Source organism: Platichthys flesus, chromosome 24 (assembly GCF_949316205.1).
Source record: "Platichthys flesus chromosome 24, fPlaFle2.1, whole genome shotgun sequence".
In the NCBI taxonomy this organism is placed as follows: domain Eukaryota; kingdom Metazoa; phylum Chordata; class Actinopteri; order Pleuronectiformes; family Pleuronectidae; genus Platichthys; species Platichthys flesus.
This window is the reverse complement of record NC_084968.1, coordinates 12929161-12941161: the sequence shown is the minus strand read 5'-3', so window position 1 is coordinate 12941161 and position 12001 is coordinate 12929161. Positions and strand designations below refer to the sequence as shown.

The following is a 12001-nucleotide window of genomic DNA, read 5'->3' as shown; positions in this document are numbered from 1 at the left end:
TTCACGTGATGCCACCGCATCAGTTTTATTTTCACAGTCCAATTCATCTTTCCTTGATACAGATCAGGGTTTGTGTTTCCTCCAAACGCCCCCGATCCCAACAAACATACAGGTTTCATATCAACACACATCGACATTACACATCATCAAAACATGTCTACAACATGCCTTCAAAACACTGCTGCTCTCACGTCTCCTTCCACTTTGAGCCGGGACTAGTTTTCCTAAAAGCGTCCCACAGGAAGAAAATCACTTTGAGTCTTTAATTAGTTTAACAGAAATGTCTTAAGGTCAATTACAGCAAATGTTGAATGATTCTTAATTCAGATTTCTATCTACCAGGTTGAAGGTTTAACATGAACCTTCTGCTCATTACAAAGAAATGATTGTCTTTCAAATTAGATAAGTTCAGAGGGTTGTGTTTTAAAACTTGCTTGGAAATAATTCAGCATAAATCCTGAAGATCAACTGCAGACTCCTTTTGGAAAACCAGCCCCGTTTGGTTCATTAATCTAGTTCTTCTACCATAAAAAAGTTTCTGTCTAAAATGAGGCATGAGGTGAAATGATCACACACACACACACATTGCATTTGATTTTAAACACACACACAAAGGGCCTCACAGCTACAGCCACCCTGGGTCAAATCACTGAAATCTCCTCGGTCATAGTCGACCGAACCAAACCTGGTTCTCTTCTGGGTTTCGTAGATTTGCTCGAAACCAACAAGATGCTTCCTAAACATGAACAAAAACACAAGTGAGCTTTGTCGTGTGTCATTCATCCTGCAGTGGACAGGGGGCAGTAACGAGCAATTAGTCGGTTTCAGCCAAACTCTGCACCTTCTTCTTCCCTCAGTGCAAATTGGCACATTTGGTCAAGGCAACACGTTTTCTCTCTTGTTCTCAATGTGAGACAAGCGTCGGCTTCATTTTCGACTGGAGCCAGACAGGTTTGACTCTGCAGTGTGAGTTAGAAAACTACGTAGCATGTGAACAGAATACGAGCAGCTTTACATCGGAGAGTGGTCGGGAGCGTGGATGACCCAGGTGTGGCTGCAACGCAACAGAATCGACACAAGGCTCCGTTTGGTTTGGTTTAAAGCAAAGAGAAAAATAATTAAGACTACTGGGTTCATAGCAGGCATAGAAGGTCAAAGGCCGAGCCACCAATCAGAACTTGGTAAAGGCCATGGAAAGGTCACGGTGAGGTCACAGCATCAGGTCATTCATCCACACGACGACTGACACCCTTTTTTTTTTTTTAAATGACCCCCCCCCCTTCATTAATGCAAACACAATAACAGATCAAATACACACTCACACTTATTTACACACACACACACACACGCCTTTCCTTCATCCACACTGACCAGTAACATCAACAGACGGCATGAATGATGACGTGCGGATGGAGCGATGTGATTGGTGGATGACCCACGATGTCACCGTGTAAAGAGAGAGAATCCGTCGCTCTAACCAAACTCAACTTTCAGGTAAAAAACTCTTTCATCACAGTTTGTCAACACCCGTCAGAAACCTTGAATCTTTTATTCTGTCTTTAACTTTGTTTATTTGAATCAATAACTATTATTAAAATACATTTTACTGTGTGAAAATGTCTCAGGTTCAAAGTGGAAAACCATTAAATATACAGTGTCTGGGAAAACAAGGTTTATTCTGGGTGCTGACACATCGCGTCTTATGATTATTTATTTTAAAACTTGTTTGTTGATTTTTTTTTTCAAGCTGCTACTATTTCCCTAATTCACGACTGACTCACACAGACAGACATCAACAGACGAGTGATATTTACAACATTTACAACATATTTTATCCTCCGTGAACTGGAGGTCTGGTCTGGAACGCTCCCTTTAGCTCAGTCGCACGAAAGATCGCAACCTCACAAGGTCGTTGCAGTAAGTTTGTGAGGCTCATTGTTTTGAGTTTTTATTTCTTTTCATCAAATTCATTAAACTGTCCACTCAAATATTTTTCATAAAAAGATTCCGATTCCCAAAAAGCTTAAAATCCACCAAAATTCCAGTTTAGAGACATTATGAAACATCCCCCCCCCCCCCTTATCTTTTATCTAATAATCTTCCATATATGAGAAAACAATGAGCCTTGTGTTTCAGTACAGTAATTAACCAGTGCTAGTTTCTGAGGACCTGTGGAGGAAAGAGCATTTCGGATATTAAGAGGAATTCATCAGCAGCGTAAACAGGCACAGTACTTGAGTTTCTTCCTGGACAGTTGGGCAGCAAGTAGAAGAAATGAGAAACGTCCTTCAGGCCAGCGGAAGGAGAGCAGGAGAGACAAGGCCGGAGGGACAAGGCAGGAGGGACGGGGGACGTTTCCCAGAATAAATGGAAGACGTCCTGGTCTCCGAGAGGCAGGGACTAAGAACAAGGTCCCGAAACCACAGGGAGAGTTTATGTAAGTCAAACACTGGAGTTTATCTCAGAGCCTCGGAGTCCACTGTCAGTCAGACCAGAGGTTCAGTCCCATAAGACATCGGGGGGGGGGGGGGGGGGGGGTGGAACGGTCCAATAGCACCTTCACGGTGTTCCACGGTTGATGTGGTGTCTGTCCTTCCAGCAGCAGTGGTCGAGGTCTAATGGAGCTTATCCACGAGGATGTAAATACTTTCCAGTACAGCAGCAGAGACGTAGATTAAATACTGTTCTAGATCACAGCTGAGGAAAGTCTCCAATGATGGATTGGATATAATACTAAAGAACCTGTTTCCAGTTGAGCAGTCCAGCAAGTAGAGTGAATATCCTTTTGGTTTTTTAAATCAATTCCAAACTGGAGGTTGAGGAACACTTTTGGTTTCCAGTAAATCAAGACTGAAAAAACGTTCTTAGAAGTGGGTGAAGGTCTCAAGCGAATGAACAAGGACTTGTGTTCTAGTCTAGAGCTTACTTGGTAGTGGTTCTGGTCCCTTGGGTGAGATAGGACCGCTTCTAGACCAGAAGGATGAGGATAACCTGCTTAGTCTCCAGAGTTTAAGACCTAATTTTAAGGAGCTCATTTCTAGTATATGAAAAGGAAAGAGATATTGCTCTTCTACAGCTGATCAAAGGGTGTTCACACCAGGATGAAGGAATGTTTTGGTTTCATGGATCACGATCACTAGTCGACCAAATATGTGGAGAAATCACTTTGTTTCCAGAAGATAAAACAGGGTGTATTCTAGACCAGATTTCAAGGAAATTGCTTGGTTTCCAGTGGGTGAAGTAGATCTGCTCCACTGAGAGCAGGTGGAGTTTCCTTTGGAGAGACATGTTCTAGAGCCGATTGGATGGAGATCATTTCTAGTACATGAAATGGAACTAGATGTAGATCACCAGTGTGGGACCTTGTTTGGTATCCAGAAGATAAAATACGATGAGGGAACATATGAGACTGATTTGAAGGAGCTAATTCCTATGTTCCGGAGCAGTGTTGATGGAATTCTGGAAGACTAATTTAGTTTCCAGAAAATGTTATTCCAGACATTTTGTGGTTTTGAGGAAAACAAGGTGGTGAACTTTCAAGAGGTGAGTTTTAGACCATGGGTGAAGGAACTTGTTTGGATTCCAGAATTGGTAATTCCTGCTCTGGTTCCAGTGCGTCTTCACTGGTCTGGTCTTCAGTGCTGCTCACAGCGTTGGAGTCGACGGGAGCTTCGTCCTAAACCAACACAGTCACCAGTAACAGCCGTTAGCATTTAGCATCGGAATCCAGTTTGACTGAGGCAGGTTTTGAAATAAGGAACAAGGGAAGGAAGTTGTTTCACTTTCCACAGAGAGTAACAACAACTTCTGCTTTGAGGTTAGTAACTGAAAACCATTGTGACTCATTTCTTCTCTAGTGGTCTGTACTGTAGGTATGTAGTATTTGTGTATTTGTGTGTGTGTGTGTGTTTTCTTACCGTCACCCAGCAGTGTAACAAAACTTCCTCGGCAGTGAAACGAGTGTCTACGTTCACCTGCAGCATCTGACTAATCAGCATCTGGGGAACAGGTCATGTGACAGTTAACAGCCTGCAGGCAACTGACCGCTATGAGCTGTTTCATCAAACCTGCCTGTGACTGGCATGCGTTTACAGTACTGACAGTAAAGATGGGTAACGTTGAATCCATTTAAAAAAAAGGTAAGCTTCTTTTTAAATAACTGTATAGGATGATGGATGACTCGTCTCTACTTCCTCACGTTCTACAAAAGTGAAGCTCACAATATTCCCACAAATCCTGGTCTGACCAATCATGAATCAATCTCAGCTGTCAATCATCTACGTCGAGAGTCAAGCGGCTGTGGTACCTTCGCAGGCAGACTGATGGCGTCCCAGTCCGGAGATGGGAACTCCAGCTTCCCTCTGAGGATCTGATCGAACAGCTCCTCCTGCACGTTGTTCTCACTGAGGAACAAGAAGACACGTAAAAGTTCATGTTATAGAAAACAAGACACTATATTGTGTCAGGGACCAGATGGACACATGTTTTCAAATCCTCTGAATGAACGCGTGCAGGTTTTATTATTGATAATAAGAAGCTTTGTGATCTCTGACCTTCTGAATGGAGGGAATCCACACAACAGGATGTAGGTGATGACTCCAGCCGCCCAGATGTCGACTTTGAGACCATAACTTCACAAACACACAGAGCAGGTTCAGATTCATTCTTTACCTTTACAGGAATGTGACGAGTGACCCAAACACTGAGGGAATCGAACCCTCAAAGACACTGAAGCGTTTCTCACCCGGTCTCTGCGATGATCTCTGGGGCCACGTACGTCGGCGTCCCACACACGGTGTAGAGCGGCCCCTCCACCACCGTCGCCAAACCAAAGTCCCCCAGCTTCAGGGACTTGGTGCCGTCTGGATACTCACACACCTGATCACACACTCCAGTTAGCGTCTAACTTTGTGTGTGTGTGTGTGTGTTTGTGTATGTGTGTGTGTGTTTACCAGCAGGTTCTCCGGCTTGATGTCGCGGTGGACGATGTTCATGCGGTGCAGGTACTTGACGGCTCCGGCCAGGTTGAACACCATGGCGCTGGCGTCCCGCTCACTGTACTTAGTGGAGGAGGTGATGGCGTCGAACAGGTCGCCGCCCTGGTGGAGGCAGAGGCAGAGGCATGAGAGTGGTGACGCTTTAAAGACACGAGGTGATGAAGGCGAAGATGAGGAAGAGGAGGAAGAACCTTGACGAGCTCCATGACGAGGAACAGCTGAGACGGCGTTTCCTCCACCTCGATTAACTCGATGATGCTCGGATGTCTGACCCTCCGCAGGACCGCCACCTCGTTCTCTATCAGGTGCTCCTGTTGTGTCACACACAAACACACACACACAGACACACACACACACACAATCACACTCACACAGTAAGCCACTTAAACACACTATCACTGCCGCTCTCGTCAACACAATACTTATATGAATATCAGTGTTACCTTCCCACAGCATCGAGCCTTGTCGATGATCTTCAGGGCGTATTCCTTTCCCGTGGACCTGTCAATCAAAACACTCGACCTGTCAATCAACAAACTCTGAACCCAGACAATCAACCTCCCAGTTTTTAAGGTTAACATTTGGAGTTTTGAGTTCTCGATGTTCCTCACCTCTCCACACAATCCTTCACCACAGCGAAGTTTCCATCTCCGATCACTTTCCCGACTTGGTACTTGTCGTTGATGTTGGAGGAAGAAACCGTTCGATTCCCGTTAACTGTGAGAGGAGAAAGTCTTTACTCAGGAGGTTTAACTGGTTCACTCCAGTTTGAACAAGCCATTCTGATGGTTTCAGAGTTTGTCGACTTTGTGCTTCACTCTGAGGCCAATTTTTTAAATAAGTGCGTAAACACTGACCCTCGACAATGTCGTCCTCCGGCTGCTCGGACTCCCCGTTGACGTCAGTGGAGGACGATCGACGAGCAGAGATCTGGAGACAAAACGAGACGGACGTGAACGTGTGGAAAGAGAAAAAGAAATGTTCTAACTCCAGATGTGAAGGAAACAGATCAGTCGATCGATCGATGAATGAATCCGACCTTGAGGCTGCGTTGAGGCCGCGGGCTGGTGGGCGAGGGGCTGGACCTGGATGACTTCCCTGAGGGCTCATTGGCTACAGACAAGAGAAAGGAGCCTTGTGATTGGTCAATATCTTTTTGTATATCTTTTTCATCAATGCTAAATAGTAATCGTTTTTCATCGTTTATCATCTGTTTATTGTCTTTGTGATTTTTATATCATCTCTTAGAAAAATTTATTTTAAATAATTTGTAATTAAATGTTTCTGATGTTCACACCTGGACCCGGACCAGGAGACTTGGTTCTGGTCCTGGACGAGGAGAGCCCGGAGCTGCTGGGAGTCTTGGGAGGTGCAGCCTTCTGAGGAGCAGCAGGGCGAGACGCTTTGACTCGGCATTCTGGGAAAACAAAGTCGGATCATCAGTTAAACCCACATGTGAATTGGTCGCACAAAACAAGATTTCTATTGACATCACAACTGTCCAGTGTGTGTGTGTGTGTGTGTGTGTGTGTGTGCGTGTGTCTCACCATTAACAAACGTCTGCGTCTTGGTGGTGTGTGTGAGCACAAAGTCGTCCTGAGCGTAACGGAACTTCTCCGGGCCGCATGCCATGAACACGTCGTCATCCCCGAAGAAGTCCTGCAGACAGGTCAGCTACATACACACACACACACACACACACACACACACACACACACACACACATTTAAGATTAAACACAAATTACACATCGAACTGTCCCAGATTTAAAGAGAGAGAGAGAGAGAGAGGGAGCCGGTGAAGAGCTGACGGATCAGTGGAGCAGAGGGAGGACGGATTATAGTAACACAATGACATTCATCGATGAACAATTTCAGTGACACACAACTCTGTAGCTGTCTGTCTATGAGTGATGGCTCCAGGAGCAACACATCAGTTTAAAGAATCATTATCAGTCACATAATTTAGTTTAGAGCTCAAACACGTTGATTCTTCACCTGTTGAACTGTTACATCAAACACACGGTATATTAAATGAAAATGTTATCGATCGTTCAATCCAACTCTTCTGCACAACGTTTCCTCTGAGACCAGACACACACACACACACACACACACAAACATTTTTTACTTCATTCATCCTTTTCCTCTGCTTCCTTCCTCTGTCTTATCCTCTCACCCCCCATGTTTCTGTTTTTCTCATGAATTACAAAGTGTGTGTGTGTGTGTGTGTGTGTGTGTGTGTGTGTGTGTGTGTCTCCCTCTCGTCTTTTCACTTTGTGCAGCCACTCCAAGCAGTGGGACAGAAACCCCATCACACAGTGCACTCACACACATATACACACACATACACACAGACACACACAAACACACAAACACATTCACAGGGAGACTGCGGCAGTGCAGTTACCATGCCAACCAGTCGTCTAGGAACTCCCCCCCCACACACACACACACCAGCCTTGTTTCATTCAGACTGAGCCGAGTGTGAACGAGTGAAAGCGTCTGAGTTGTTTAAAGAATTAAATTCCTCATTATGACTCACTGCCTTCAAAATAAAAGCTTTAAATTATAATCAAAAGTGACGAACAAAGACTTTCAACTAAAACAAGGTCTGATAATTATTGTTCTTTCGTTCTTTGTTTGCTGATTTTAACACTTTGAGCTCAAACTAATTTTCTATGAGAAACAGTTTTAAAAACACATCTAAACAAATTAAAACTAAAGCGATGCAAAAGCTTTAGTTGGTGATGCTTTATTTTGAAGTCAATCTGTTTTTGTCCTTCTGATTTATCTCCTTAAGGCCGATGCTGCTGGAATCTGAGGGCATGTGTATGTTTATTTGTTTGTGGGTTTCTGTGTTTCTGTGTGTGTGTGAGAGTTGTGTTCACTGCAACAACTCTGCAGCAGTCACACAACCCTCAGCTCTCCACTGTCTGTGACTTCAAAGTGTGTGTGTGTCAGTGTGTGTGTGTGTGTGTGTGTGTATATATTTTGTAAAAATAGCTTTGTCAGTGAATGTGCGATAAGTTTAAATCCTCAATCCTTCAGAGGACAAAAGAGTTCCCAAGCGGATCAGAGAACATCCAGAGTCGGCTCAACACGACGATGAAAGAACAAAAAACTTGTTTCGCTGGCTGTCGCAGTTTCAGAGCTTCAGACTGAAAACACGTGAAACTCATTTAATCATATAACACTGTTAAGATCTGAAGGTCTGAACCCAACGAGGGGTGGGAACTCTCTAAATCCGTGTCAGGTAAGAAAACAAACCCGGACTCACCTGTTTTCCGTCCAGCGTGTACAACCTCTTCACGGCTCCAGAGTCCAGCTTGATGGCCTCGGTGATGTCGGCCAGCACCTGTTCGAAGGAGTGAGCCGTCTTCTTGTTCAGCAGGATCCTCACGGCCTTGCGGGGCTTCACGCCGCTGCGGATCACCGTCACCAGCTTGGGCTTGATGAAGTCCTTGCTCTCCCTGCCCTCTCGACCCTCAGGCCGCTCTCTGGGGATGGTGGCGGCGGCGGCGGCGCTGGCAGACACACCAGTGGACACCGTGGTGGACCGGGTGGAGCTGGCCGGGCCGGCCGCGGCTCCGGGCTTCCAGTTGGGGACGGAGATCTTGTTGTAGTCGACCTTCCGGTACGGCTCGTTGGACGCACAAATGTAGCACTCGCCTGGAGAGAGAGAGGAAACAAAGACTTTCACTTTGAGCTTTTCACACTTCACAGAATAACACGTCCTAAAATGAAAAACATTTAATTCCTTGAATATAAGACAACAAATAATTTCTGTATTTTGATTGTTAGACCGATGAATTATCTGTGAATTGATGAACGGTTTCACAGAGTAATTGTTGCAGCTTCACTTGATTAAATTTCAGCCAATCACACCTGCTTTTACCTTATATGGTTAAAAATGGCTCCAGCTGAGTTTCTCTCCTGTAGTCTCACTCTGCCTCGCTCTACCTTTCTAAATGTCTCTCTTTTTCACACTCACACATTGACTCTGTGTCTTTCGTTTACACACACATACACAAACAAACACTCGCACTCGCCTGCACCTGCATCCCTCCTCTCTCTCTCTTTTGCATATCTCTCTCTCTCTATGTGTGACCTTGCCGTCTCGTCTCCTTCCAAATGTCAAAATTTCCCTTTGCCATTCAAACCAGCTTTGAACCAGGCTTTTTTATTCAAATACAGCAAAACAACAAAGACCAGCTTCTGTCCGTCTCAGCCCGAGATGAGAGGACAGCTCTGACATCTTGATCATCGCCTTTCGAGAGTTGTGGTCAGTATATGTCATGATTGACAGCTGAGTCTGACTCGTGATTGGTCGATTGGGATATGTTTGCTTCATTTTTGTCCAGCAGAAGGAAGTGGAGACGTGTCGTCCATCTTCATTTAGGCTCGATGTCTACTAACACCAGTTTGTTTAATTGGTTTTAAGTTTCTGTTTTTCCTCTTTCCTCACGTGCGACTCACAGCTTCTCGTCCCTGTGAACCTGCTCCTGTTTGTCCTTGTTAATTCCACTGAAGGCTTAGCGAAGCATCTTTTCCGATTGTCTCTGGCTGAACGGCTTCCTGCCTCTAACGCTCATTACCGGACATTACAACCAGTCGCAGATCAATACTGGTGTTACTCTGCTGCTGGTTTGTTTCAGGCTTAACGACTTCAGACGAGAGAGGAAGAGCCGCTGGACCGGACGGCAGAGATTTTGAAGAGGTATCATTTCCTGCTTTAGATCTTAAAGTTTTCCGAGGGTTACTTTAACGTCCTGAAACGAAACCCCATGAGGTGAAAAGCTAGTTTTCCCGTCATGATGAATTATCTGTGACTAATGGTCGGTCGGATGGTTCGGTCCCAGGTCGGGGTTTAAATCGTCTCTGTATTGATTATACACTAATCATTCTTCTGTTGATGTGCACAGGGATAAATAATTCAACACAGAGGAAGCAGACAGGGAGGACGTTGAAGAGGACAGATCAGAGGATCAATGGATCCATCCATCCTAAGTAAACTTCAGAAACGACAAAGAAGGAATAGGTTTCCTGTTCTCATGAACTCCTCTGTACTTTGTATCCAAAATACAAATCGGAATAAGCGACAATTCCTACACCGTAACCCGGAAGTCGAAAACCACAGAACCTGAAGTAAAGACCTGCTGCCACCCTTAGAGCTGTTCACTTATTTATCGGAAGTTTGGTGAAGCTCGACTGAACAGCTGTCGTTACTCTGACCAATAACTGTCGTCATGATCTATTGCGTCACTTACGTTTGAGTCCCAGTCGCCTCCTCGTTCATTATTAATATTGAGCGTGTCCTTAGGGTCTTAACAATAAACATGACAAGCGTGATGGATGGTTCTCTAGACAAGTGAGGCACAGACACACAAAGATTTCTGGCATTATTCAAACGAACGCATCTTACCTTCCACCAGCTCGTCCATACTGGTGATCTTTTTGCTGCCGTCTATCGTGTAGATTGCGCGAACCCCTTGTGGCAAATGCAGGTTATCCGCCAATGAGCGCGTCAGCTCCATCAGCAGGGCGTCGTAGGAGCGGAACCGATCACTGGAGACGGCGTACACCAGACCCTTGAAGTACCGGTCTCCGTTGCGGTAGAACCGGACCTTCTTGGCCCTTTTCTCCGAGGTGAGCGCCTGCAGGGTTCGGGTCCGGTAATAGCTGCAGTTGGCGCTGTGGGCAGGGCTAGGAACCAGGCTGCTGCCCCTGGAGCTGGGGCCAGACCCCCCACCACCAGCGCTGCTTGTGGAGTCATCTCTCTTGGCCCGGGTGGAGCGACCCCGGCGAACCTTGTCTCGTTCCTCAAAGTGCTCCAGCTCGAGGGTCTTGCTCAGCGACATCGTGAATAATGGTTCAGTAGTAGCGTTGAAATGTCCCGTGGATTACCCGCTACATAAGATTCATCGTCCAACAATGGTAAACGTGACTTTTATCCTCGTAGTCAGGTGTCTTGTCCTGACCCTAGTTCTAATTGATTAAAGTCTCTGTAATCCAGAGAAAATCCTTGATCTAGATCAGGTAATCCTGTTGTAAATCCAGTGTTGGGCTACTCAAACTTCATTTCATGCTACAAACACAACTTAAGTAACACGTTGGACCCTTCTGCCCTTTTCGATGCACTAATCCACAAATGTCCGATGATTGATCAGGAACGTGCTAAAGGCCTCTTCTATGCTTTGACATAGACTACACATCAAACAGAATCTGACCTGGTCCATGAACTCCACAGTTTTCCCAACAGAAGTGAACTCTACTTTGTGATTTGGTCGGAGTAACCTTCCTATGACCTCACTGTTCTGCCTTCAAAACCGGTGCGTAGGCGTGAGGACCTTGCACGAGCGGGTCGAGTCCCAGCAGTTGTGCGGATGTGCAGTCCAGTTCCTTAGCATCCCTCCATCACTGATGAAAAGAAGAGATGACAGTCACATGGGTTAGTGAAGAGCAGATCCACCAATCACCCTGAGCAGGTGCAGCTCAGGACTGCACTCAGGTTAGGATGAACATTCAGCACGGTGGCACACAGCCTTGTTTGCATGCACACTTTAAATTAATTCCTGATGAATGGGACACGCAGAGGCCACAGGTGAATTATGGTCGAGATGTTTTAGTGAATTGAATTTCAGGTCCATTGATTTTCTGTCAGATTTAAAGGATCTGGAGCCAAAAGCAGAATATGAGGGTGTGCATGGAATTATCTTAATAAAAGCTGATAATTCATCTGATGCATGAACTGACTTCATCCATCATAGAGGCTGTGCTGTCACTCACACACACGCGCACACACACACGCGCACACAGGGAGGCACCTACCAATAATGCCGTGAAACCGGTTTGTTGCTATGGAGGCTTTCTCCTCTTCCCCCGGTGCCTGTTCCGGTTCGTTCCCGAGGACCAGGCGGCTCCAGGCGGACCGAGCCGCTCCCACCGAGCCGAGCCGGCTCCTCTAAGCCGGGATGCGGGGAAGCAGCGGCTGCGGGCGGGATG

General features: G+C 45.8%; 1 protein-coding gene across 1 annotated transcript; it reads right to left on the bottom strand.

Annotated features, from left to right (window-relative positions):
- Positions 1 to 17: 17 nt before the first annotated feature.
- Positions 18 to 11376, bottom strand: LOC133949674 (serine/threonine-protein kinase DCLK2-like). The gene is made up of 15 exons (XM_062383626.1): positions 10422 to 11376; positions 8277 to 8668; positions 6545 to 6671; positions 6301 to 6414; positions 6037 to 6110; positions 5855 to 5927; positions 5609 to 5714; positions 5441 to 5498; positions 5189 to 5308; positions 4953 to 5099; positions 4745 to 4878; positions 4554 to 4631; positions 4307 to 4403; positions 3918 to 3998; positions 18 to 3676 (listed from the first exon to the last, which is right to left on the bottom strand). Exons 1-15 carry the CDS (start codon positions 10855 to 10857, stop codon positions 3551 to 3553), a joined length of 2163 nt encoding a protein of 720 aa, XP_062239610.1. The 5' UTR covers positions 10858 to 11376; the 3' UTR covers positions 18 to 3550.
- Between the last annotated feature and the right edge of the window lie 625 nt (positions 11377 to 12001).

Coding starts and splice junctions, on each gene's coding strand:
- LOC133949674 (XM_062383626.1), bottom strand. CDS start 10,857: ATGTCGCTGAGCAAGACCCTCGAGCTGGAGCACTTTGAGGAACGAGAC. Junction 5,715..5,854: donor GGAGGACGACATTGTCGAGG/GTCAGTGTTTAC, acceptor CTCCTCTCACAG/TTAACGGGAATCGAACGGTT. Junction 5,100..5,188: donor TCGTCATGGAGCTCGTCAAG/GTTCTTCCTCCT, acceptor TGCCTCCACCAG/GGCGGCGACCTGTTCGACGC.